Here is a 27072-nt window from a genome sequence, read left to right as displayed (position 1 = left end):
ATATTTTTAGGAGCTACCAGGCCAAAGGAGGCTCATGGGGCGATTCCAGCCGACTGCTACTTTTTGGCTTCGAAGGCGAGAGGGAAGAAATATCAGGTGGGGGTGGCTGAAGCAGGGTCTGCAGGGAGGCTGGGGGGGACCCCAGACCCAGCAGCCACCATGGACCTCCTTCAGCTCGGAGAAGCCCATCAGACGCTACTGCCTTGTCTTTTGAAGCAACAAATGGTGAAGAAAGATTTCTACTTGCTTGCAAGTAGACAACCTTGTCTGCAAGAAATCTTTAATGGCCTCCTTTCCCCTAAAGATCCCTTGAGACCAGCAGCAGGGAAATTTGAGCACTGAATTTTTTTCTGATCAGCATTGCAGATTCAGGGACATCCAAGTGTTTTGTAAAATTTTTGTCATCAAAATATATATAGGAATTAGGGGCAGGGGGGAATTAAGGACAAAAATCCAGACACGGTCAGTGGCGGCAAATTCTCACTGAGCTCTCCTGACTCTTTGGTTTGAAACGACTTTCTCATTTCAATATTCCCTCATGGTTTCTTTTCCCAAAGCAAGGATTTAAAAAAAGCTCTAGATCAAAACATTTCTGATCCTTCCAAAAAACTTTCTTTACCTTTTTAAGCAACTGAAGTTAAAATGCTCAAAACAGGGTTTGTCTGATCTTTAGAAATGGCCAAAGAACCAAAGTAACAAAATTCCCCTTTTCCACCCAGGTTTCGTCTGGGTGATATCCAAAATCTTTTTTGATTGTTTAGGGTCCCAACACATCGCACACAGCCCCACAAAGCCGACCCCCTCCCTTCTCCAGGCTGCGGCAGTGCGGAGCTGCCCTGCTCACCCCACTCTTCCACCAGGACCCCTCTTGGAACAAATTTTGTTGCCAGACATTGGAATTTAACTAAAAAACAAAACAAAACAAAACAAAAACCAAAAAACAATAACCCCCAAAAGTCCTTTTGACCAAAAGGGACAAGGAATGTAACATATCAAAACCAAGCCTGGACGGCTTGCGGGCGTCCAGTACACCCCGTGGGTTTCCCAGCAGAGTGGTCCCAGGGGGGTGGCCGTGCCCCGGACTAAGGCAAGTGACATTTTCAGGAGCATTGAGGAGTGCAGCAGCCCTGGCCTGGCCTTCCTGGACAGGACCACCGAAGCCGAGTGCATCACTGAGTCTAAAGTGCCGGGGACAGCGGGCTGCGGCCGGTGCGGGGTCAGCTCGCTTGGCGAGCCTGCGGCGGGCGAGGAAGGCAGCAGCCCCACAGTGGGGCTAGTTGCTGGCCTCCGAGATGGGAGCCACGTGGCCAAGCCCCGCCAGGCCGCTGAAGCCTGTGCTCCAGGGGTCGCTGAGTGGGAAGAAGGGTTGGGCCATAAGGTTCTCGTTGTGGCCCAGGGTGAAGGCGAAAATGCCCGTGTTCCTCTCCATGTCCAGCTGGGCTCGCCTGAGCAGCTTCATCTGGGTGTTCTCGAACTGGCTCTCCAGCTCCTGCAGGCTGAATGCTGTCTTGGCCCCGCTCATAAAATGCTTGGGGTTGGGGCCGGGAAGGCACATGGCGGCGCCGCCGAGGTTCATCTCCTCCAGAACGGGGGGCATCACAAAGGCCTTGTCCACCGGTGGGCTGCTGGGGGTGAAGAGCAGGCTGGCTGCCCGCCACGCTGCAGGCTTGCGGCCCCTCCGCGGCCGTGCTATCCGGCAGCTCTGCCGCTTGATGTGGCGGTGGAGGTGGTCAGAGCGGGTGAAGCTCTTGTAGCAGAACTCGCACTGGTAGGGCCGTATGCCTGTGTGGATGCGCATGTGGTTCTTCAGGTCATAGTTGTGCACGAACTTGGCGTTGCAGTGGATGCACAGATATGGCCGCTCCCCCATGTGCTTCCGCATGTGGATTTTGAGCTTGTCCTGCCTGCAAACGAATCGGCGCAGGGTCAGGCAGCGTGGGGTTGGGGGCACGGGTGCCATCACCCCTGGGTCCGGCACCCAGCCACCACCCCAGCAGCCTGCAGCCCACCCCAACCAGCCCCAGACAGCTTGGACTGGAACAAGCAACATCCCTAAAACAAAGTGTCCTGGTTTCAGGTAGGTAACCAGCACAGGTTATTCATGATTGTGAAACATGTGCTGCAATTAAACAAGCCAAACGGTCAAAGCCTCTCTGGTATGGAGGACGATGGCTGAAATACAAATATGGAGAGGCCTGGCAGATTGATTACATCACACTCCCTCAAACCCGCAACGGCAAGCGCCACGTACTTACAATGGTGGAAGCGACCACCGGATGGCTGGAAACATATCCTGTGCCCCATGCCACCGCCCGGAACACTATCCTGGGCCTTGAAAAGCAAGTCCTATGGCGACATGGCACCCCAGAAAGAATTGAGTCAGACAATGGGACTCATTTCCGAAACAACCTTATAGACACTTGGGCTGAAGAACATGGTATTGAGTGGGTGTATCACATCCCCTATCATGCACCAGCCTCCGGGAAAGTTGAACGATACAATGGACTGTTAAAGACTACACTGAAAGCAATGGGTGCTGGGACATTCAAAAATTGGGATACACATTTGGCAAAGGCCACCTGGTTAGTCAATACTAGGGGATCTGCCAACCGAGCTGGACCTGCCCAATCAAACCTGTTACACACTGTAGAAGGGGATAAAGTTCCTGTAGTGCACGTAAGAAACATGCTGGGTAAGACAGTCTGGGCTACTCCCGCCTCAGGAAAAGGCAAACCCATTCGTGGGATTGCTTTTGCTCAGGGACCTGGATGCACTTGGTGGGTAATGCAAAAGAATGGGGAGGTCCGGTGTGTACCTCAAGGGGACCTAATACTGGGTGAGAATAGCCCATGAGTTGAATTGTAGTATGTTAATTATCATATAACACTGTATGTCATCGCTACCATGGTTGCTATATATCATAGATGAAAATGGTGATTAATTAGAAGGTATTGGAAAGAGTGTAACCTGAGCATGACATAAATGGTATGGAATAAGGGGTGGATATCTGTCCTGGTTTCAGTTAGGACAGAGTTAATTTTCCTCCTAGTAGCTGGCAGGGTGCTATGTTTTGGATTAGGATGAGAAGAGCGTTGATAACATGCTGATGTTTTAATTGTTGTAGAGCAGTGCTTACACCAAGCCAAGGACTTTTCAGCTTCTCGCTCTGTCCTGCTAGCGAGCAGGCTAGGGATGCAGCAGGAGCTGGGAGGGGACAGACCCAGGACAGCTGACCCAAACTGGCCAAAGGGGTATTCCATACCATCTGACGTCATGCTGAACAATATATAGGGGTGGCTAGCCGGGGTGGAGGGGGGGGCCGGCTGCTCGGGGATAGGCTGGGCATCGGTCAACGGGTGGTGAGCAATTGCATTGTGCATCACTTATTTCATACACATTATTACTATTAATACTATTATTATTATTATTATTGTTATTATTTTCCCTGTCTTAATAAACTGTCTTTATCTCAACTCACAGACTTCACTTTCCCGTTTCTCTCCCCCATCCCGGAGAGGGAGGGGGGAGGGTGAGCGAACGGCTGTGTGGTGTTTGGCTGCCAGCCGGGCTAAACCACAACACAAAGCTTCATCACTCATAGGAAAAAAAAAGTCTAGACTAAAGCCTAAACATATCTGGGCACATCTAAAGAAGTACAGCTACGTTCCTGCCTGCGACTGAGGGCATTAGTTGAGCATAAAGAGCCTGGCAACTTGGGGATGGACGCTGCTTCAGCGAAGCCCCCTCGGTGCGGGTTTCCTTCCCTCCCCTACCTGCGCTGGCCTCTGGGTGTCTCAGCAGTCCAGCCTTGGAGCTGGAGGCCCCGCAGGGTGCAGGGCTGAGACCAGCTCCGCACCCGCACCAGGGCAGGATGCCACCCGCTCTGCAACCTCCAGCTGCACACCTCTGGGAGAAGGTTTTTAAATACAGCACTGGGATGGCACAGAACCCATCCCCATGGCATTTATTTACAAAGTCACGGTGTTTTTTTTTTGTCAGGTGGGAAGAAATATCTAAGATCTGCAAGTTTATTCTCCTAAGCTGGCTAAGTTTTTTGCAATATTTCCTTCTGCAGTCTACAAAATTCACAGCTAAGGCACAGATATAAAATGCAAAGCTGGCTGTAAGTGAACTGAGCCAAGCCTTCATGAGTGGTGTTCAACACGGAAAGTAAGTAAACAGCAAAGTGGGAGAATTCATAATGTTTTGGGAAATGCTTTCAGTCTGATCCCTCTGAGACATTAAAAGAACGAGGAGAATAGATGGAGTCAGTCCATTAATATATACAAAGTATATGAGCATTAAAAAAGAGGAAAAAACAAGCAAAACTTTATTTATGCTGGCAGATCAAACACTCAAAATTTGCAAGCTACTGCCTACACGCTAATTTCTGCCACCCTGACTGCATGCATCTTGAAACAGTTTTCAGCAACACCATCAATCCCTGCTGCTTTACATGAGCCCTGACGTTGCATTTGTTTTATCCGCAGTGACCACTGCCTGCCCCTGTGCTCATTTGCTGCCTGTTAATCCAGCTGTGCTTGGAGGACGTGGCCAATGGCTCTGGGGACTCTCCTTTTGGGGATGTGCAGCTCTTTGGGGTCGAGCTGGGTGCTCCCTGCTTTGCTTCGTGGTGCTCCCAGGGTCAGGCAGGCCCCCTGGGGCTCAGCCCTGGCTCGGCCAGGCTGCATTCAGCAGTCTGAGCCCCAAACCCTCCTTCCTTCGCTTGCCGATGGGGATGGATGAAGGAGGGCAGGGAAAGCACAAGCACAGCCCAGAGTCTCATGCAAAACCCCAGGCAGGGCTCCCATGGGACCTGCAGACACAAAACTGCTGCCAGTGGGGGTCTGAAAGCCTCAGGCCAGAAATACAGGACTCCAGAAAGGAGGCAGAGAAGCGTCCCTAGCAGGAGAGCCACTTTGTCAGCAGGCGACCTTTTACTGCCTCTGAGAAATCGCAGCCCAGCCCTGCGCTGGCGGGATGGCGCAGCTGCAGGCAGCTGGTGGAGATGCTCACTGCCTGTAAGGCACCCGCCCAACCTATAATATAATTTAAACCTATATATGTAATGTTTAACCTATCAGGATTGCTTTTCCTAATAAACACGCAGTGTGCCAGGACTGCATAATGTGAACACAGGCAAAGCTTTTTCAGGCTATTACCAATCTCTGTCAGCAGATGGGGAGAAACTGGATCCCACAGCGCACACCTCTGCCCTGCCTCAGCCCTGCCACTAGCTGCCTGCAGCCCAGGGGCTGGCAGCGAGCTCTCATTGCCTCTGCCCATTTCTCCCCAAATATTAACCTTCAGGCGAGCTGGGCACGTCGGGAGAAACTGACAGGTAAGGGGTCTGTGAGACCCTGGCTGCTGCTCTTGCGTGTGGGTTGTGGGCTTTGGGCAGGCACGGGCTGCGCCGGGAGGAGCTGCAAGCGATGCACAGGCGAGAAATGCACTGTGTGTGTGAATACCCCTAATGCAATTGTGTTAGGAGAGTGATTAGGGCTCTGTGAGCTGTCACAACACAAATAATATGAACAAGTATTGTTAACCTTTCTGTCTGGAATAGTTTTTCCATGAGCACTTTGGGGCTGTCTTAATGGAAAAGCTTTGCTTTTGCTGTTTTCTCTAGCACTTCAGCAGCGCACCACAGCAGACTACAACCTGAGCAGCCTTTGTTAAAGCAAAAAATTAATGAGCTATTAAATGAAGTCCTGCTTCCTGCGGGCAGCTGTCCCTGAGAGTCAGGAGTGGCAGATGCAGGTCCTTGCCACAGGACGCGGGAATCCATGGAAGTGATGGAGAACACATCTGACGGGGAGTTTTGGGGACCCCCACCCAGGGGACTGCATTTTCTCTATCTCCCCCAGTGAATTTGTTCCTACACATTTCCTCAGGCACAGAAATAATGCACAGAAGTGATTAATCCAGAAATCCCATTTCTGGAGCACGGAAAGCCTGTGCTCCCCTGCATCCCCCCAGGATGCCAGGAGGGACAGTTCGGGTTCGCATCTCCCCAGCTGAGGCTCTGCTCGCTGCCTCATGGGGCCAATGCTGCAGGAAGCATGCAATTCCCTGTGAGAGCACAACACATAGCACAAGCAGTGGCATGCAGGAAATCCTGGCAGAAATCTCTTGCTACATCTCAATCACTCCACTTTGCTTAAATACGTCACCCTAAAGGAGAGGTCTCACACTCGAGTAATGCTGAAAATAGCTAAAGCAATTAAATAAAAATAAAAACAGCAGCATGCTATTCAAAGTGCTTCCAAATGCTTTTAAGAATAAACCAGTGTTTTGGAATGTCCACTTTGCTTAGTGCATTAAAGGAAAAAACCCTCCAGCCCTCCACTGCATGTGAACGGCTTCATTCTCCTGAGTGATGATGGGGCATGAGGGATGGCACTGTTGTGCTAGTCCTGATGTTTTGGGGATTTATTTTCTACAAAACCCTTATGCTTTGTATTCAGAAGCTACTGAGCATATGGGGGCATGTAAAGAAGCCCTTATGTTTATGCCCACATTAGTAATGGTCCACGCTAGACCAAAACAGAGATGCATTTCCCAAACAGAGATGAGGTTTCCTTCTCTGTTCTGCCCAGATCAGGATCTGTGGCGCAGAAAACAGCTGTGGCCATGGAGCTGGTCACCAGCTCTGTTAAAGCACTGCCCTGATTTTGTGTGGGACGGGGAATAAAACATCCCAAGGGCTGGAGGCACACAGTTCCTGGGAGCTGATGTCCAAAACTGAAAGGAGAGCTGCTTTCACAGCGTTCAGCACTCAGCTGGTCCTCCTCCTTCCAAAAACAACTGCAAAAACCCCGCAGGGAGGAGCAGCTCCTCCCGTTGGAAAGGAATGGCTCGCTGCAGGGCCAGGTTTCGTCAGCTGCGGGCTCTGCGGACATGGCGCGTGCCCCAGGTGCCCCTGGTGCCCCAGGGGCGCGTGCCCCTGGGAGGGGACAGACCCAGGACAGCTGACCCAAACTGGCCAAAGGGGTATTCCATACCATCTGACGTCATGCTGAACAATATATAGGGGTGGCTAGCTGGGGTGGGGGGCCGGCTGCTCGGGGATAGGCTGGGCATCGGTCAGCGGGTGGTGAGCAATTGCATTGTGCATCACTTGTTTGTACACATTAGTAGTAGGAGTACTATTATTATTATTATTATTTTCCTTTCTTTTCTGTCCTAATAAACTGTCTTTATCTCAACCCACAGGCTTTCATTTCTTTCTAATTCTCTCCCCCCATCTCAGAGAGGGAGGGGGGAGGGTGAGCGAACGGCTGTGTGGTGCTTAGCTGCCTGTCGGGTTAAACCATAACATCCACTCAAATGTTATCACAGGGACGGGAGAAGAAAAGACAGGCTGAATACAGGAGCACCCCAGGTGTCTGGCCATTGTCAGGAGTTCAGCTTTGCCTACTGTGCATATTATTTTCCTCTGGTTTGCTTGCCCCAGCCTAATAGGGCTCTCTCTCTCACACACAGCCAGGAGCTGAAATGCCATGCTCTTGTCGAAAAGCTTTATTATTATGGTAAAGATTGTACTCATTAGATATTAATTATACCCAGCAAGAGCAGGTCCAGGAATCTATTTGTCTCTGCTCACCGGTTAAATTTGACCAGTTTTTCAGAGAAGGCTCGCAAGCTGCAGCATTAGGTTTGCACAGCCCTCCCTCAGCCTACTACATTTTTTTTTTTTTAACACCGAGGGCTCTGCTGGGGTACGGGGAGGTGCAGGGGCTGGATCTGGCCACTCACACCCACCTGGCAGCAGCCAGCTTGGGGCTGGTCTCACCCAATGTGAGACACCTACAAGGCAATCTAGGTCATGCAAGTTGTCATTGCCATTGGGATGGGGACACCTCACTCGTCCCCGTTCCTCATCTAGCTCTGTGTGGGCCAAGCCGAGGGTGCCCATGTCCCTCCTCTGGCCGTGGAGGGGTGGAGGTGCCAGGCTCTCAGGTGAATGATGTTAGGGGTGATGAATCCACCCTTGCAGACCAAAATCTAGCAATTAGGACTGCTCTGGCCTCCGAAAGTGCAGACACTGTCATGTTTAAGCATGTGCAACTTGGCTGATGCCAAAACGATGTGCAAAACCGAACTAATTACATCCCTCAACTAAATAACCCTCCCAACTCAATGCATCCCCCAGTGCATTAGGGATGAAGCTTCCTTGGCTATCTGACCAAAAGCAACCATCTGTTTTCCAGCTCCCTCTCATCCGACCGTGGCAGACAACAACGGGGTTGAAAATACCCCATTACTTATTTACACTTTTGTCTGGAGAGCAGCTGTGATCCCACCAAAATCAGTGGGTTCCTTTTCTTTCTTTCCTTCTTCTCCTTCCCTCTTTCTCAAAGGGACGGAGATCAGGCCCTGCTTATCTCTGCTATGTTTTTGGGGACAAAAGAGATAAATAGCTTGGGAACAAGCCACCACCCCCCAGTCCACTGCCACGGCAGAGGTACGGGATGCACACCTGGTAAAGCGGACTTCACAGATAGTGCACATATACGGCTTCTCCCCCGTGTGGGTCCTCATGTGCCGGGGCAGCTTTCCAGCCCCCATGATGACCTTGTTACAGATGGGACACTGCTGGGACGCCTTGGGCTTTATCTTCCTCTCTTCCTCCAGGGGCCAGGGAGGAAAAACTCCTCTGAACTGGGTAGCACTGAGGAAATTGAGATAAGCGCTATAGTTGGTCTCTGCCTTAATATGCCCTAAGGGAGCTGCTGGGGTGTTGGTAAACATGTCCTTGAAGAAGTCATTAGGGAAAGGAGGCGGAGGTAGGTCTTCCTTCTCCTCTTCCTTGATCTTTCTCTTTTTGATCACCAGATCCAAGGGGCCATTGTCTACTTGTGGCTCTTCGAGCTGGGAAAAGGAGCTAAAATCGCCGTTCCACAGGTGGGGGAAGAAGTTGGGGGTGAAAGGAGAGAGAGCTGGCCTCCTTTCTGGGATGTTCACCTTAGGGTACAAGTTTTCCCTTAGCAAGGAATTGATGGAGAAGTCTCGTATCACACCCAAGTGTCCAGAGGAGTTATTGGCTGGGTAGTGATTTAGAAAGTCTTTAGGTGCTTCTGTGTATGCTTCTTCAGTAAGATCAGACTTAGAAGGGCTTTGGTGACAGCTTACTTCTTGGACATCAGTTAGGTTCTCCTGACTGACAAAATCTTCCATTTCTTCTTCCTCCTCTTCCTCCTCCTCCTCATCTTCATCTTCATCCTCCTCATCGTTGTCATCCTCTTTGTCATCTTCCTCTTCCACCTCTCTGTCAGGCTCCATGATTTCAAGGCATACATTGATAATGCACTGGATCTCCAGCATTTTGGCGGCGCTGAGGATGTGCTTGACATTTGAGGTGGTGATGGTGAGGGTTGAGGTGTAGGCAAACTCGAGGATTGCAGAAAGTGCTTCAGGCTTGACAAAGTCAATCTCGTAAACATAGGGCTGGTCTGTTAAAGTGCCAGTAGTGAAGAGTTTTTTGAAGTACTTGCTGCAGGCAGCAAGAACAGACCGATGGGTCCGGTATTCCTGGTCCTGTACAATGAGGATGACATCGCAGAGGAGACCATCATGCCGCTGCTCATTTAAACCACATAAGACTTCACTGCTGTGGTTTGGGAATGGAATCCCGATAAGATCTTCAATGCTATTGGCCATATTCCCATTTAGTGCCCTAGGACAAAACACAGACAGTGGGGCATCAGCAGGGGGGGTCCCAATCAACAGCACCAAAACAGCCCTGCCTTCTCTCTGTCCTCCTCTCCACTGCCCCACATGCACCTCCATAATCACCTGCTACTACTGCATCTCCATGTCACCTTTAACTCCTCCCCGTCCTCTGTGACTTAACCTCTGCATCCCTCTGCATCACTTTGTCTCCTTCCTTCTCTTCTCAGTTCCCACCCCCTCTACCTTTTCATAACCACCACATGCTTCTCTTCTCTATCACATCCTTCCCCTGGGATCCTTTTGTAACAATTCCCTCCCCCTCGCGTTTCTTCCACGCCCTCCCAGAGCCAACATCTTTCTAGGCACATGTACGATTTGCCCTGTCAGGAGCTATGTGGGAAAAGGGTGATGCTGCATTGCTTCATGCTGCTGGGTGCCAGTACCCACACTGCTGGCACAAGACTACCCAGGGAGTGTCCTCTTATCTGCATGGCTGTTTGGGGGACTGGTGCAACTGGGCTCCCCCAAAAGGAGGGGCAGCTGGTCACGGCTGACTGCTGCCACAGAGTTCTCCAGTTCTGCGCCCCTCTGCTATTATCTCATGCCTGGCAGTTGTCCCGTGTCACCTCAGCACATGGACAACCCACACGGGGTTGTCTTGCTGAGGGATCTGGGACAGGGGGAGGCAAACGAGCTGTTTCACAATGTACCTAAACACTCAGAGAACAACGACCAGGTACCCAGCCATGGAGCAAGGGCCGGAGGCAGATGACTGCACGCTAACTTCATCCATGAGCTGAGCTTGCTCCAGTCCCACGTCTGTTCAGACTTGTTAGTGCGCTATCAGATGTCCCGTGCATCTGGCAGACACCTTCCCCTGCCAGAGCAGCTCCAGCTTCAAAGGGGAGATTGGAAGTGAGAAGCCCATGCCCAAAAGGGAAACATCTCACAGATAAAAAATACCAAAAATCGTGTTTCCTCTTTCACATGGCTCCAGCAGCCCTTGACATGAGAAGTCCCAGGGAAGAAGCACAGCTTCCTCCAGCGGGCTTGGAACAAATTGCTGCTGGCACATGCTGAATATATCCAATGGCCAGAATAACTCTGAAGGCACAAACCCTTCGGAAGCCCCCAGGACACAGGAAGCATCTCCTTTGCGAGCCCTGCTCCTACCCCTTCTGCAAGGCTGGGACCATGTCCTGGTTTCAGTTAGGACAGAGTTAATTTTCCTCCTAGTAGCTGGCAGGGTGCTATGTTTTGGATTAGAATGAGAAGAGCGCTGATAACATGCTGATGTTTTAATTGTTGTAGAGCAGTGCTTACACCAAGCCAAGGACTTTTCAGCCTCTCTCTGTCCTGCTAGCGAGCAGGCTAGGGATGCAGCAGGAGCTGGGAGGGGACAGACCCAGGACAGCTGACCCAAACTGGCCAAAGGGGTATTCCATACCATCTGACGTCATGCTGAACAATATATAGGGGTGGCTAGCCGGGGTGGAGGGGGGGGCCGGCTGCTCGGGGATAGGCTGGGCATCGGTCAGCGGGTGGTGAGCAATTGCATTGTGCATCACTTATTTCGTACACATTATTACTATTAATACTATTATTATTATTATTATTATTGTTATTCTTTTCCCTGTCTTAATAAACTGTCTTTATCTCAACTCACAGGCTTCACTTTCCTGTTTCTCTCCCCCATCCCGGAGAGGGAGGGGGGAGGGTGAGCGAACGGCTGTGTGGTGTTTGACTGCCAGCCGGGCTAAACCACAACAGTCCATTTGGCGCCCAACGTGGGGCTCGAAGGGTTGAGATATCGACAGATTTGACCAGAGTGTGTTAAACTAAAATTGGTATAAGTATTCGACCTGCTTAATAGTTGCTAGTCACAATGTTGATTGCCTTAATCTCAAGTCTGCTGTGCCTGTTTCCCAAATTGAGTTTTATAGCACGTTGCTTTCTGTATGTGCTCCCTGTCGTGCTGTTTATCCTTTCCGGGCCCTGGTTTAAGATTGTTATGGTACTGTGTGGTGTAACGATGGCTTATGAAATGATGAGATTTCTGGTCATGACTCTAACCTGGTATTTGTACTCAGCACTGTCGTCGACTCTATACTTCGGAAACCATATCTCAGAAACTATTAGCAATTACACCTATTGCCTTTTTTCATCAGGGAGTCAGTCTCTGGAGGGGACAGGGGAAGATATTTTTTCCTACCTGTTCACTCTTTTCCTCCTTCACCACCCTCTTATCCCCCGAGCTAGTTACGGTAGCTCTCCAAGATGTTGAATATCCTTGGGATACTCAGACCAGCATGTTCTTGTTGTTATGTCTCCTGAATGCGCTTCAGGTTTTGTTTAAGGTTAAACAACTACTTAGCAATCTCATCTGGAGATCTGTCTTGAGGCGGGATATTTGCGAGTGGCAGGGAGTGTGGGAGGATATGGGCAGGTTTCTAGGGCAGTGGGCACCTCCAGTGTTTTGGACATTCACCCCTGAACAACTGCAAAATCCTAAAAAACTGGTAGAATGCTTGAAAAAAAGGTGTCATGACTCTGGCAGTTCCAAAGTGACACAAATCACTGTGGCGTGCTGGGGTCTGGCTTGTGCCTATCGAGCTGCAATTGATGCTACTATCAACCTAGTGACAGACCCTGCGGCCGTTCCAGTCCCAGCTCCTGCAGCCACTCCAGCTCCAGCTCCCGCAGCCGTTCTGGCTCCAGCTCCCGCAGCCGTTCCAGCTCCAGCTCCCGCAGCTGTCCCAGCTCCAGCTCCCGCAGCCGTTCCAGCTCCCGCAGCCGTCCCAGCTCCAGCACCCGCAGCGATTCCGGCTCCAGCTCCCGCAGCCGTTCCGGCTCCAGCTCCCGCAGCCGTCCCAGCTCCAGCTCCCGCAGCCGTTCCGGCTCCCACAGCCGTTCCAGCTCCCGCAGCTGTCCCGGCTCCAGCTCCCGCAGCCGTTCCGGCTCCCACAGCCGTTCCAGCTCCTGCAGCCGTCCCGGCTCCAGCTCCCGCAGCCATTCCAGCTCCTGCAGCCGTTCCCACTCCTGTGGCTGGGTCAGAGAAACGAACTGTAGCAGTGCAAGTTGCCCCTGCAGAGGGTACTCCAACCCCTGTGGCAGACCCTGTGGCTGGGTCGGAGAAACGAACTGTAGCAGTGCAAGTTGACCCTGCAGAGGGTATTCCAACCCCTGTGGCAGACCCTGTGGCTGGGTCGGAGAGGCGAGCTGTAGCAGTGCAAGTTGCCCCTGTAGAAAAGGTGAAAAAATGGTATAGAGACTCAGGTCGTTTAGAACGCAGAAAGTCTTCTGCTAAGTCTGGGTGTGGAGAAGACGAGGCTGGGCCATCAAGTGTGCAGGAGGATGAAGATGAGGATGAGGATGTCAGTAAGTCAACAGTAACTACCCGAACCCTATACCAGCATGAGCTACGAGATGTGCGAAAAGATTTTGGTCGCTGTATAGGTGAACAGCTTGTCACCTGGCTGCTCCGGTGCTGGGACACTGGAGCCAATGGTGTGAAATTAGAGGGCAAGGAAGCCAAGCGGTTGGGATCCCTTGCTAGAGATGCAAGCATTGACAAAGCAATTGGAGATGGAGCACGATCTCACAGCCTCTGGAGGCGTCTCCTGTTAGCTGTGAAGGGAAGGTATCCCTTCAAGGAAGAACTTGTATGTCTACCAGTCAAGTGGACCACCATGGAGAAGGGAATTCAGTACCTGAGGGAATTAGCCGTACGGGAAGTAATTTATAAGGACCTAGACGACGCACAAACATCCACAGATCCAGATGAAGTCCAGTGTACTCGACCCATATGGCGGAAGTTTGTACGGAATGCACCATCAACATGGGCCAGCACATTGGCAATAATAACCTGGAAAAACGGTGAAGATCCCACAGTGGGTGACATGGCTAAACAACTCCGGGAATACGAAGGAAATCTCTCCTCTTCCCTACAGGCCTGCGTCTCGGCTGTGGAGAAACTCTCTGAAGAGTTCCACCAACTTAAAGAGGATTTATCTTCCCCCCCACCTGAACAAACCAGTGGCCACCAACTAAAAGAGAATACTTTGGAGAAACTTTCTGAAGAGGTCCAGCAACTTAAAGAGAGTGTATTTTCTTCCCCACCTGTACAAACCAGCGTCTCGGCTATTAGGGGTAAACGTGCATCCGTGCAAAGAAGACAATATGGTAGGTACACACCCCACGCCACCCTGTGGTTTTACCTACGTGACCATGGAGAGGACATGAGAAAATGGGATGGAAAATCTACTGAGACCCTAGAGGCACGGGTACGTGAGTTGCAAAAGAAAACAATTGGGAGAAAGGGGTTCTCTGAAAAGTTTGCTGCTCCAACTTCTAGCAGGCAGTCTTTTAAACACAGAAATGAAGATTCTGACCAGGACTAGAGGGGCCCTGCCTCCAGCCAGGGGGAGGAAAGGGACAACCGAGTTTATTGGACAGTGTGGATTCGATGGCCTGGCACGTCTGACGCACAGAAGTATAAGGCTTTAGTAGACACCGGTGCACAATGTACTCTAATGCCATCAAGCTGTAAAGGGCCTGAGCCCATCTGTATTTATGGCGTGACAGGGGGATCCCAGCACTTAACTGTATTGGAGGCTGAAGTGAGTCTAACCGGAAATGAGTGGCAAAAGCACCGTATTGTGACTGGCCCGGATGCTCCGTGCATCCTTGGCATAGACTATCTTAGAAGAGGATATTTCAAGGACCCAAAAGGGTTCCGCTGGGCTTTTGGCATAGCTGCCTTAGAGACAGAGGACATTAAACAGTTGTCTACCTTGCCCGGTCTCTCAGAGGACCCTTCTGTTGTGGGCTTGCTGAGGGTTGAAGAACAGCAAGTGCCAATCGCTACCACAACTGTGCACCGGCGGCAATATCGCACCAACCGAGACTCCCTGATTCCCATCCACGAGCTAATTCGTCAACTGGAGAGCCAAGGAGTGATCAGCAAGACCCATTCACCTTTTAATAGTCCCATATGGCCAGTGCGAAAGTCTAATGGTGAGTGGAGACTAACAGTGGACTATCGTGGCCTGAACGAAGTCACGCCACCACTGAGTGCTGCAGTGCCGGACATGCTAGAACTCCAGTACGAACTGGAATCAAAGGCAGCCAAGTGGTATGCCACAATTGATATTGCTAATGCATTTTTCTCCATCCCTCTAGCAGCAGAGTGCAGGCCACAGTTTGCTTTCACTTGGAGGGGAGTCCAATATACTTGGAATCGGCTGCCCCAGGGGTGGAAACATAGCCCTACCATTTGCCATGGACTGATCCAGTCTGCGCTGGAGCAGGGGGAGGCTCCTGAACACCTGCAGTACATCGATGACATCATTGTGTGGGGTGACACTGCAGAGGAAGTTTTCGAGAAAGGGAAGAAAATAGTCCAAATCCTTCTGAAGGCCGGTTTTGCCATAAAACAAAATAAAGTTAAAGGACCTGCACGAGAGATCCAGTTTTTAGGAATGAAATGGCAAGATGGACGTCGTCAAATCCCAATGGATGTGATCAACAAAATAACAGCTATGTCTCCACCAACTAGCAAGAAGGAAACACAAACTTTCCTAGGTGTCGTGGGGTTTTGGAGAATGCATATTCCAAATTACAGTCTGATTGTAAACCCGCTCTACCAAGTAACTCGTAAGAAGAATGCTTTTGAATGGGGCCCTGAGCAACGACAAGCCTTTGAACAAATTAAGCAGGAAATAGTTCATGCAGTAGCCCTTGGGCCAGTCCGAACAGGACCAGATGTAAAGAATGTGCTCTACACCGCAGCCGGGGAGAATGGTCCCACCTGGAGCCTCTGGCAGAAAGAACCTGGGGAAACTCGAGGTCGACCCCTGGGGTTTTGGAGTCAGGGATACAGAGGATCTGAGGCCCGCTATACTCCAACCGAAAAGGAGATGTTGGCAGCATATGAGGGAGTTCGATCTGCTTCGGAAGTGGTCGGTACTGAAGCGCAGCTCCTCCTGGCACCCCGACTGCCGGTACTGGGTTGGATGTTCAAAGGAAGGGTCCCCTCTACACATCATGCAACTGATGCTACATGGAGCAAGTGGGTTGCACTGATTACTCAGCGGGCTCGAATAGGAAACCCCAGTCGCCCAGGAATCCTGGAAGTGATTATGGACTGGCCAGAAGGCAAGTACTTTGGGATATCATCAGAGGAGGAGGTGGTCCGTGCTGAAGAAGCCCCACTGTACAACAAGCTACCAGAAAATGAAAAGAAATATGCCCTGTTCACTGATGGGTCCTGTCGTATTGTGGGAAAGCATCGGAGATGGAAAGCTGCTGTATGGAGTCCTACACGACAAGTTGCAGAAGCTGCTGAGGGAGAAGGTGAATCGAGTCAGTTTGCAGAAGTGAAAGCCGTTCAGCTGGCCTTAGATATTGCTGAACGAGAAAAGTGGCCAGTTCTCTATCTCTATACTGATTCATGGAGGGTAGCAAATGCCCTGTGGGGGTGGCTACAGCAATGGAAGCAGAACAACTGGGAACGCCGGGGCAAACCCATCTGGGCTGCTGCATTGTGGCAAGATATTGCTGCCCAGATAGAGAACCTGGTTGTAAAGGTACGCCATGTAGATGCTCATGTGCCCAAGAATCGGGCTACTGAAGAACATCAAAACAACCAGCAGGTGGATCAGGCTGCTAAGATTGAAGTGGCTCAGGTGGACCTGGACTGGCAACATAAAGGTGAATTATTTATAGCCCGATGGGCCCATGACACCTCAGGCCATCAAGGTAGAGATGCAACATACAGATGGGCTCGTGATCGAGGGGTGGACCTGACCATGGACACTATAGCACAGGTTATTCATGATTGTGAAACATGTGCTGCAATTAAACAAGCCAAACGGTCAAAGCCTCTCTGGTATGGAGGACGATGGCTGAAATACAAATATGGAGAGGCCTGGCAGATTGATTACATCACACTCCCCCAAACCCGCAACGGCAAGCGCCACGTACTTACAATGGTGGAAGCAACCACCGGATGGCTGGAAACATATCCTGTGCCCCATGCCACCGCCCGGAACACTATCCTGGGCCTTGAAAAGCAAGTCCTATGGCGACATGGCACCCCAGAAAGAATTGAGTCAGACAATGGGACTCATTTCCGAAACAACCTTATAGACACTTGGGCCAAAGAACACGGTATTGAGTGGGTGTATCACATCCCCTATCATGCACCAGCCTCCGGGAAAGTTGAACGATACAATGGACTGTTAAAGACTACACTGAAAGCAATGGGTGCTGGGACATTCAAAAACTGGGAAACACATTTGGCAAAGGCCACCTGGTTAGTCAATACTAGGGGATCTGCCAACCGAGCTGGACCTGCCCAATCAAACCTGTTACGCACTGTAGAAGGGGATAAAGTTCCTGTAGTGCACGTAAGAAACATGCTGGGTAAGACAGTCTGGGCTACTCCCGCCTCAGGAAAAGGCAAGCCCATTCGTGGGATTGCTTTTGCTCAGGGACCTGGATGCACTTGGTGGGTAATGCAAGAGAATGGGGAGGTCCGGTGTGTACCTCAAGGGGACCTAATACTGGGTGAGAATAGCCCATGAGTTGAATTGTAGTATGTTAATTATCATATAACACTGTATGTCATCGCTACCATGGTTGCTATATATCATAGATGAAAATGGTGATTAATTAGAAGGTATTGGAAAGAGTGTAACCTGAGCATGACATAAATGGTATGGAATAAGGGGTGGATATCTGTCCTGGTTTCAGTTAGGACAGAGTTAATTTTCCTCCTAGTAGCTGGCAGGGTGCTATGTTTTGGATTAGAATGAGAAGAGCGCTGATAACATGCTGATGTTTTAATTGTTGTAGAGCAGTGCTTACACCAAGCCAAGGACTTTTCAGCCTCTCTCTGTCCTGCTAGCGAGCAGGCTAGGGATGCAGCAGGAGCTGGGAGGGGACAGACCCAGGACAGCTGACCCAAACTGGCCAAAGGGGTATTCCATACCATCTGACGTCATGCTGAACAATATATAGGGGTGGCTAGCCGGGGGGGGGGGGGGGGGCGGCTGCTCGGGGATAGGCTGGGCATCGGTCAACGGGTGGTGAGCAATTGCATTGTGCATCACTTATTTCGTACACATTATTACTATTAATACTATTATTATTATTATTGTTGTTGTTATTCTTTTCCCTGTCTTAATAAACTGTCTTTATCTCAACTCACAGGCTTCACTTTCCCGTTTCTCTCCCCCATCCCGGAGAGGGAGGGGGGAGGGTGAGCGAACGGCTGTGTGGTGTTTGGCTGCCAGCCGGGCTAAACCACAACAGACCACCAGGTTCCCCATCCTATGCCATACCACCTCAGCTTCTCTCCATCAGTGCCTGAACACCGAGGAGCCACAGAGGGACTTATTTGTGCCTCTGCGAGCATGTCCTGGTGCCACCCTGCCCCACCAGCCAGCCTAGCAGGGGCAGGACCCACTGCCATCACGAGAGCCTCAGGGGCTGTGCCTGGCTCCAGCCACCGGGCTGGCATTTTTGGCTGAGGACCACAGATCCAGCCCTGCATCCCTCAGCATGAGCATTAGCTCCATGATCATTACGGCTCTTGTCTGAAACAAATTGATTCATTGCATTGTGCTGTGCTTAACCATGTTAACTAGCTACGCTTCTCTCACAGCCCGACCGGCTCTGTATAAAATCCTCTTATAAAATTGCCGATAAATGAAAGCAAGTCTGATGTGTTCTTCAAGGTGGGTGTAAGGTAATAAATAGCAACTGAGCTGGGGAGGAGACAACTTCCTTTTTAGGGCCTTGTATCCTAAAAATAAGTATGAGAAATTACATTTCTGTTGCTATATTTGCCTTTTTCATTTCTGTTTGGAAGGAGAATTAGCATTAAAGGAGTGTTACATGAAGGAATGCATCTTCATTTGAATATGTTTTGATCTTTTATTGCCAGATCACACCGTAAGTGCAAAAGATCAGAAAAACAAGAGATCAGACCGCCCTGCTGATTGTTTTCAGAAGTTTCCTTGCTTCTGGACACTTAGCTCTGTCCTCCCTGATTCATGCAGCATTCACTCAGCAGCAAGAGAGAAATGGAATGGAATGGAGAAATGGAATTAGAAGATGGAAATGGAAAGGAGAAAATGGAATTAGAAGATGGGGGAGAAAATGATTATAATCCCCCCAGTTTAGCAGGAATGGAAAAGGACAGCTGTTGTGCCTAAAATTATGCCCAGCTCCCTCTGGTGGAAATGGACTTATTTCCCTTCATCTTCCCCTCCTGGTCCTCTGGAGGTGCGGTTCTGTTAACTGAAGCCCTTAGGAAAGCTGATAACTTCACAGGATGCTGGCAAACCTGGCGGTGATTCATGTCATGTCAGTGGTTGGGGGGTGAGTGGGAAGAGAAACAACCCAACGACTCACTTCTATACGATTGCAAAAAGGGCATTTTTTACTCGCGGGGCGCTTTGACAGCTCAGTGCTGCCACACTAGGCACCCAGTCTGAGAAATGACCTCAGGCTCCCATGCCCCGGAAGGGACGGCTGGGGGGCTGGATGTGCTCCGAGGCTGGCGCTGCCCTTCCTCTAGCTCCCTCCTCTGCCTCTTCCACGCCTCCCCCTCCCCAAGCCAAGGGTGGGGTCCGTAGGAATAACAGGCACAGAAATAGCATCCGCAGCCCCGGCGGCTGAGGGCAAATGTCACCCCCAGAAAAAAATCACATGCACGAATTGACTGCACGGAGTTAAACAGAAAATCCCAAATTTTAATAGCAAATGACAGCATTGTAAAAATAAAGGGGGGAGGGGGGGGGAAGGATGGAGGGCACCTAAAATAACCTCATTCTGACCAGACTGACCAGGCTGCAGATGATGTCTTGAAACAGTGCATTTATGGGAATGCTTATGTACTGGTTTCAGGTAGGATAGAGTTAATTTTCCTCCTAGTAGCTGGTAGGGTGCTATGTTTTGGATTAGGATGAGAAGAGCGCTGATAACATGCTGATGTTTTAATTGTTGCAGAGCAGTGCTTACACCAAGCCAAGGACTTTTCAGCTTCTCGCTCTGTCCTGCCAGTGAGCAGGCTGGGGGTGCAGCAGGAGCTGGGAGGGGACAGACCCAGGACAGCTGACCCAAACTGGCCAAAGGGGTATTCCATACCATCTGACGTCATGCTGAACAATATATAGGGGTGGCTAGCCGGGGTGGAGGGGGGGCCGGCTGCTCGGGGATAGGCTGGGCATCGGTCAACGGGTGGTGAGCAATTGCATTGTGCATCACTTGTTTGTACACATTAGTAGTAGGAGTACTATTATTATTATTATTATTATTATTATCATCATCATCATCATCATCATCATTATCATTATCATTATTATTTTCTCTCATAATAAACTGTCTCTATCTCAACTCACAGGCTTCATTTTCCTGATTCTCTCCCCCATCCCAGAGAGGGAGGGGGGAGGGTGAGCGAATGGCTGTGTGGTGCTTAGCTGCTGGCCGGGTTAAACCACAATAGCTTAAAACTCATTCACCACTTTCTTGCAATGAAAAGCCCCATTTCTAAAATAAGGACCATGCGAGATGCCATCCTATACAGGTGCACAGGCAGCATGGGCAGTGATGCCAGGGTCTGTACCTGAACACAGGCTGTACAACCCTTTTACAAGCCGGGCACCTTGGCCACACTCCCATGGCAGGCAGCAGGGATCGAGCTCTGCATCTGAGGCATGGGACCATCCTGCAAAGCATCCCAGTGGGGCTTGGACCTGGGTTCAGGGTGCTGACCATCCCCTGCCACCCTAGCCTGCTGCCCAGGGAGGGTGTCAAGCAGGAGGTCCCAAGAGCTTTGCCCATCTGTGTTTATTTTCTACGCCAATTCCTTCCCTCCTGTGCCTGGGGTGCTCGGCACCCCGAGAGATGGATGCTTTGGCTCCTCTGCACCCACTGGCCATGGCGTCTACCTGCCTGCTCCAAACACCAGCCCCAAAATATAGATGTGGGCTTTTTTTTTTTTTTTCCAGGTTTATTTGTGTCTCATCATAATGAGGCAATTAAGATGTGCATGCAAGATTACCCTAATCCGTCAAAATATAACAGCTCCTTTCTGTGGGATATGCTGACCTTCACAGCTCCCGCTCCCGCTCCCTCTGCATGCCCCAGCCCCGTGGCTGTTCTGTGGGAACGGGGATGCTCCGACACCTGGGGCCAGGCCCTTTTCCCTTTCCTCCTTTGCTGTGACCTTCCCACCTGCAGGGAAGGGGGGCACCAGGATGGGGGGATCGCAGCAGAGCCATGCTTGTCCCCTCCTTGGAGGCACAGGAATCCGAGATGGCTTTGGATCCATAAATCCCATTCTGAAAGGCTGGTGGAGTGTTGTTTGTTTTGTTTTGTTTTGTTTTGTTTTCATTTTATTAAAAAAAAAAGAATATGTAAAAACCAAAAAGGCAAATATTTCCTTAAGTACACCTCCCCTCCGAACATCTTGTCTCCAGCAGAACGTGTTATTAAACCACCCACCCTCGAATGTTTCTCCCCTAGGGCGGTAAGGTGGGGCAGCGTGCTGCTTACCTCTCAGTCACTCCCCTGCCCTGCCACCGAGATGGTGAGGAAAACGTGGTGACACCAGCTGCTGCCTCCCTCGCAGGGAAATAATCAAATTTTTCATGGAGATGATTGACTACAGGCCCCAAGATGCTGTGGGAAGGGAGCGGCTCGCTAGCGATATTGCCAGCGTTTTACTGCCAGGCTGGGCACCCTCCCCAGCCTGTAATAACTGGGAGCAGCCTTCCCCTTGGGAGCTGTCCTGCCTGGGGACAGCAGGGTTGAGCCAGGAAAGGTGGGGGTGTTTGTTTTTTAAGAGGTACGTAATTTGTTCCTCCACCCTAAACTGACCTCTACCCCCCCCAAAAAAAAAAACAAAAAAAAAACAAACAACCAAAAACACACACACAAAATAAACCACTGTGATTTTGCTTAGATATGGACAAGATAAGTAAGGGCAGAGGTTTCCAAGGTGATGTTTCAGTGAGGAAGGATGCAAAGAGGGTCACACTTGCAGCAAGGATGGGGAGAAAGCGCTGCAGGAGGCTGTGGAGGTGCAGGACAGTGAGCGGAGCAGGCCAGCACCTTGTAAGAGGATGCTCCATAGGCACTTGTGCAGTGGCTGACTACAGATGTCATCCAGAGCCCTGGTGCCACTGGTGACCTCCACCCACGCTGGGAGGAGAGGGATGGCCAAGGAGCCCTGGGAGTAGCCCAGCCCAGGGTTTTGGCCAAGCTCCAGGGAGCCAAGGATGCAGGAGATGGCTCCTGCCTGCAGGAAGAGCCCTGGCAGTGGAGCAGGATTTGATCATGTAATTAATGTGGTTATGCTTCAGGGACTGAGTGAATGGGTGACCTTTAGCCTGGTAGTTCTCCATTGCCATCTGGATTTGCCAATATTAACACAAATCTCTGAACAAAATCCTTGGGCACACAAGGATTTGTCCTTATCAACATCTACTGTCTCCTTGGCAAGTTGAGCCCAAGTGAACCATATACATTTCACATAGTATACAGAACTGCCATTTTGGGGCTGGCGCTATTAGTTTCCTATAAGGCCATCAGAAGGCCATCTTCATGTGAAGTCCCATCAAGGAATCCAAAATCAAAGGTGTTGGAGAACTTCTCCAGTCCAACAATCCTGGCAATGCCATATTTAACCTCTTTCTCATTTTAATGACATTTAAATGACAGACACTCTTTCCAGTTTCCAAAATTCATATGGAAATTAGGATTTGGACTCCATAATCCTTGTAGGTCCCCTCTGTATTTTGTTTCTATGATTTTGTAGAATTTTGCCTACCAAGCAGACCCGAGGCATATCAGAATTGGAGATCAGTTATATTTCTCAACTATGACATCACTTGGGAAGTGCCACGAGGACTATTTGTTTAAGGAGCTAAATGTGGTCGTGGATGCCACTGATTTGCTTGCCAAGGTGTGGAAGCACAAGTGTCTGCTGTGCCCTTGCTGAATTCATCCTTGGGAATTCATCCTGGTAAGGGCTAGGCACAAAGTGCAGCAAATATTACACATCTCCAAACAAATCTATCCCTGCAGGTTAGCTGCAGCTACAGAGAGCCTGTGCCCAGCACCTTGTGCTTCAGCAGCTTTGCTTGTGTGCAGATAAGATCTGGTGAAACTGCAAACTGTGAATCAAAACCTTTCCTCCTGAGGATCTGGCCTGGCTCGCAGCGTGCTGGGTGCTCGGATGCTACTGTCAGTAGTGGGAATTCACTGCTGCACCGCCGCTGCCAGGACCCACCCTTAGCCCAGGGGGTGTTTACGTTGAGGCTGCGCACCTGTAGCGAGCTAGGAGATTTCTTTTTATTTGTACTGTCATCGGCTCCTCTGTTGGCTTGCTGCTTGAGCCGGCCCCTCCATCAGCACGATGACTACTGGGTTCAGCTCCTCTCCTCTCTCCTTTGCTGCTCCTCACCTCGGCAGGCACTGGGCATCCCCGACATCCCCTTTGCTCTGCGCCAAGGTCCCATCCCAAGCCAAACATCACTTTGCAGAGGGCTCACAGACCTGGCAGGAGGTCTGGGGGTCCGACACCTGGCAGCACTGCACACGGTGGGACCGAGCCCTGGTGCTCTCTGACTTCCTTGACACCATTTCTGGGGCCCTGGATAAATGCAAACAGGAGCTCTGGCAAGAGCAGAGCACAGCTCAGTGCCTCCTATAATTGAAGGGCCGTCTTTTCACTTAGGTTTCTTCTTTCTGGCTTCTTTAAATTACCCAGCACACTTCCCAGTTCCAGAGCTTATATAAATCTCCAGAGTCGGGAGCTGTGGGTCACTTCTTGGAGCAGCTCAATTAAGCCTGAATGCTGCATTATAAGGCCCATCTGATGTGCTCAGCAGGTTTTGGCAAAGGGGGATCCCGGTGATAAATGATCCCGAGCAGGCAAATAAACACAAACAATTAGTGGAGCTAGACAGAAGGCACAGCCCGGCTCCAGATGGTGTTTCAAGGGCTGCATCTACTCACAGAGCTGGGGCAAATGCCTAAAGTGGGTGCAGGGACATCTCCCACCAGACCAGGTCGCTCAAAGCCCTGTCCAACCCAACTTTGAACACCTCCAGTGATGGGGCACCCACAACTTCTCCGGGCAACTGGTTCCAGTGCCTCACCACCCTCATCACAAAAAAATTTTCTTCCTTGCAACCAAGCAGATCCTTGGATAACGAGTCTGGGGGCATGACTGGAGGGGACGATGCTCTGGGCACCAGGTCCCTGCTGCTCCTCTACACTGGGGCTTCGGGAGATGCTGCAGTGCTGGAGGTGCTCAATGTCCAGCAAGTTCTGGGGGCTGGGTCCCCCTCTACAAGGCTCTGTGAGAGCCCTGGTGCTCTCCTGGCCACGCTTCAGTGTTCTGGGCAGTTTTGAGTGTGGTGTCACTGAGCAGGAAATGATCCTGCTGCCTGCAGGATCTCTCTCTTATGCCTGCACATCTCTTATCTCTTATCACACTTCCTATGCAAACAGTGCGTAAATATAAATGCACACAGATAGGTATGCATTATATCTATGTGTTTGTATGTGCATAAATCCTGTGGGAGGGGGAGCGTGTCAAGCTCCCGAGTTTCCATTCATCCTGTGCAACCACTCCACTTGCATGGAAACTCACTCATACAGCCATTCCCCAGGGTCCTCCAGCATCTCCAGCATGGCCTGGATGATGCCCAAGAGGGCCCAGGAGTTGGGTGACATTGTTGGTGGCATTTATCCCATGTGCTTCTGGCCACTCTCCCCCACCATCACCTTGCTGTTGGTGTGAGCTGCCCAGCCCCTGACACATCTTCAGCTATATAGGATATATATATCGAATAAATTCCTACAGGCACACAACATTACCACCCTGTGAGCCTGGCGGGGATGGGTACCTCCTTCCAGCACAACCTTAAAAATAGCAAAAAGCCATTTCCTCCTGTTCTGAGCTCTCCTGGGCTCACCCTCCTGGGCTCTCCTGTGAGAAAAGGCAGCCCCTCTTCTCCCCCTCACCCCACTTCTCTCCGCAGCCAGAGAGAGGAAAAAGGAATTTATAAAAAGGCTCCTATTGAGCAGCACACGCACTGGGTGGATTTGCTTCCTGACAAAAAACACGACGGAAAATGTGCCCAGCTTAACCATGGAAAACTGGTTTGGCTCCCGTCTCTCCAGAGTGGACAAGATTGTGAGGGACTTGGACACGGCTCCAGGCATGGCTGTCACCAGCCTGCTGGGGCTCCAAAATATGCCCCAGAAAAGCTGGGAGGCTTCAAGCCGGCTGTCCCAGATAAGCGGGGGGTGAAGGATCGGGAAGCCTCAGCCCCAGTCCCCCTTTTCTCTCCATCCAGAGAGAGATGCCAAAGGAAGGTCTTGGGAAGTAAAATGAAAAGGGCTGGAGCGCACTAAATGAGAAGCAGATGTGCGCACCACAGTGCCTGCTCGTGGCTGCCCGCCTGAGTCACCCAGCAGGGTGGAGGGGGGGTTATCGCTGTTCTGGTGCTGGGTGTGGGGTACAGAAAACAAAGCTAGGAGAAGGCGGTGCAGTCTTTGAGCAGGCTTAATATCGTCTTCGGAGCAGGTACGGGCAGGCTCCAGAAACACTGGGGTGTGAGGCTCGGCGATGGCATTTGCAGTGGCCCTGCTCCACCCCCTGCTCCAGCAGCCCATCTCCCAGCTTCATCCCTGCAGGAGGAATCCCCTTTCTGGTGCGTGGCCAGAGATGTGCCCACTGCTGGATGCACCACGAGGCCGTCCCATCCGGAGCATCACGGTCATGGCAGCCTCATCGTGCCTTACACAAGGGCAACACCCCAGTGCATGACTTCAGCCCCGGCACCCACGTCTATAAAACCCAGATAGCTTTGGGCCAAGCCCCATCATGCAAGATCAGCCTCACCTCTCACCCTCCACGGCTTACGCAGCGTTGGCTTTAGGCTCCCACGGGTTTTTAGGAACATTAGCGCAGCTTCACCTTGTGTTGGAGGATTTTCCTCCAAAAACGTTATTTGTCTGCTTAGTTCTCATTCATTTTTATTTGCCATTTAAGTCCTCGAGCTCTAAGCACACAAATTCTCCTGCTAGGGCTGGTCCAGAATGGCTCCCATGTGGACACGCAGCTCGAAGCAGAAATGACTTTGCAAGACGTGTTCGCGCAAGGTGCCTCTGCAGCCTGCAGGGACACGGCCCCTCCGGCAGCACTGCCCTGTTATCTGTACCATGAGCAGAAGGAGAGTCCTGGCCTCAGACCACGCTGCCCCAATACAGGGCAAAAATTCAGTCCCTGCCTTCAGAGAGCTTCCAGCCTTACATGCCCGACCCTGTAAGAGATGCCGGTGGCACGCCACGAGCCGAGGAGCATGAGGAGATGATAGGACAACTTTGGTCAATTTGACAGCTACAGCACTGCCTCTAACTGAAACGTTTAGCACAATGGCTTTGTTGATGCAGTCCTACCTTTGGGGCTATTTCTGTCTCTGGTCGAGGAGTGGCACAGTGCCCTGGCTGGGAGCTGGCTCACTCCCCTGCACAACCAGGCAGGTAGGGGCAGATGTCAGGCTTCCAAACTAACCACTGAGTCCTACTGTCACCTTTCCAAAACAGCATGCCCACAAAGACAATGCAAAAGCCCAAAGCAGAGAGGAGAGAACATCATTTGGACCAAATCCACCCAGTTCCTGCCCTTATGAGTGTTTCCTCAGAGCCACATACAGCCCCAGCTCCATCACAGCTGGGTGTTAGTCCGAAGGGCAAATACCGCATCTCCTTATCCTTCCCTGACCCGAGGAGAAGCATCATTTTTCTGCAAAGCCACACTTCTCTGAATCACTCTTCCTGACCATGCTGAAACCCCACCAAGGCACATAGATCTCTAACCCCTGAGCTGGATGTGTCTAGAGGAACCACTGGCAGTCTGCAACAGAGAACAGCTGGGGAGAGGAGATGACACTTTCATCCAGACTTCTTGTATGTAAACCAACCAACTAATGAGCTCTCTGAAGACCACAGGTAATATATGAGCATAACCTTAGTGTGTGGCCCCAGCACTGAATATCCAAAGGCAGCTCCCTATGTTCAGGGACAATTTAATCCACTTCTCAAGGTTATGGAGCAATTTAACTAAAGATCAGGGGTCAGATCCAGATCTTATTTGTGTCTCAACTCCTTCTGCGAGCAAAGGCCTTGGTGTCTCTACCAACCTGCTAGAAAGCTGAAAAGCAGCCAAATTGTCAGATCAGCCCTGATCCTACAAAGTCTCACCCACCTGAGCAATCCATGCGATTCAGTGGGGCCCACCCATGCCCAGCTCATCAAATACAGCCAGAGCTGGGGAAGGCCAACAGAAAAAAAAAATCAACAAGATTTCAC

At 50.9% G+C, this 27072-nt stretch overlaps 1 protein-coding gene across 1 annotated transcript; it reads right to left on the bottom strand.

Moving 5' to 3' along the window:
* Positions 1-236: 236 nt before the first annotated feature.
* On the bottom strand, positions 237-27072 carry LOC121062929 (zinc finger and BTB domain-containing protein 7C-like). The gene is made up of 3 exons (XM_040543229.1): positions 26969-27072; positions 8483-9679; positions 237-1904 (listed from the first exon to the last, which is right to left on the bottom strand). The coding sequence occupies exons 1-3, from the start codon at positions 27013-27015 to the stop codon at positions 1274-1276; spliced, it is 1875 nt and encodes a 624-aa protein (XP_040399163.1). The 5' UTR covers positions 27016-27072; the 3' UTR covers positions 237-1273.

This window comes from Cygnus olor (genome assembly GCF_009769625.2).
Source record: "Cygnus olor isolate bCygOlo1 chromosome W unlocalized genomic scaffold, bCygOlo1.pri.v2 SUPER_W3, whole genome shotgun sequence".
In the NCBI taxonomy this organism is placed as follows: domain Eukaryota; kingdom Metazoa; phylum Chordata; class Aves; order Anseriformes; family Anatidae; genus Cygnus; species Cygnus olor.
The sequence above is the reverse complement of the archived record's forward strand: the minus strand, read 5'-3'. Positions and strand labels throughout refer to the sequence as shown.

Coding starts and splice junctions, on each gene's coding strand:
- LOC121062929 (XM_040543229.1), bottom strand. CDS start 27,015: ATGAGCTGGGCATGGGTGGGCCCCACTGAATCGCATGGATTGCTCAG. Junction 9,680..26,968: donor GAATCGCATGGATTGCTCAG/GTGGGTGAGACT, acceptor GTTTTGTCCTAG/GGCACTAAATGGGAATATGG. Junction 1,905..8,482: donor TGTGAAGTCCGCTTTACCAG/GTGTGCATCCCG, acceptor ATTCGTTTGCAG/GCAGGACAAGCTCAAAATCC.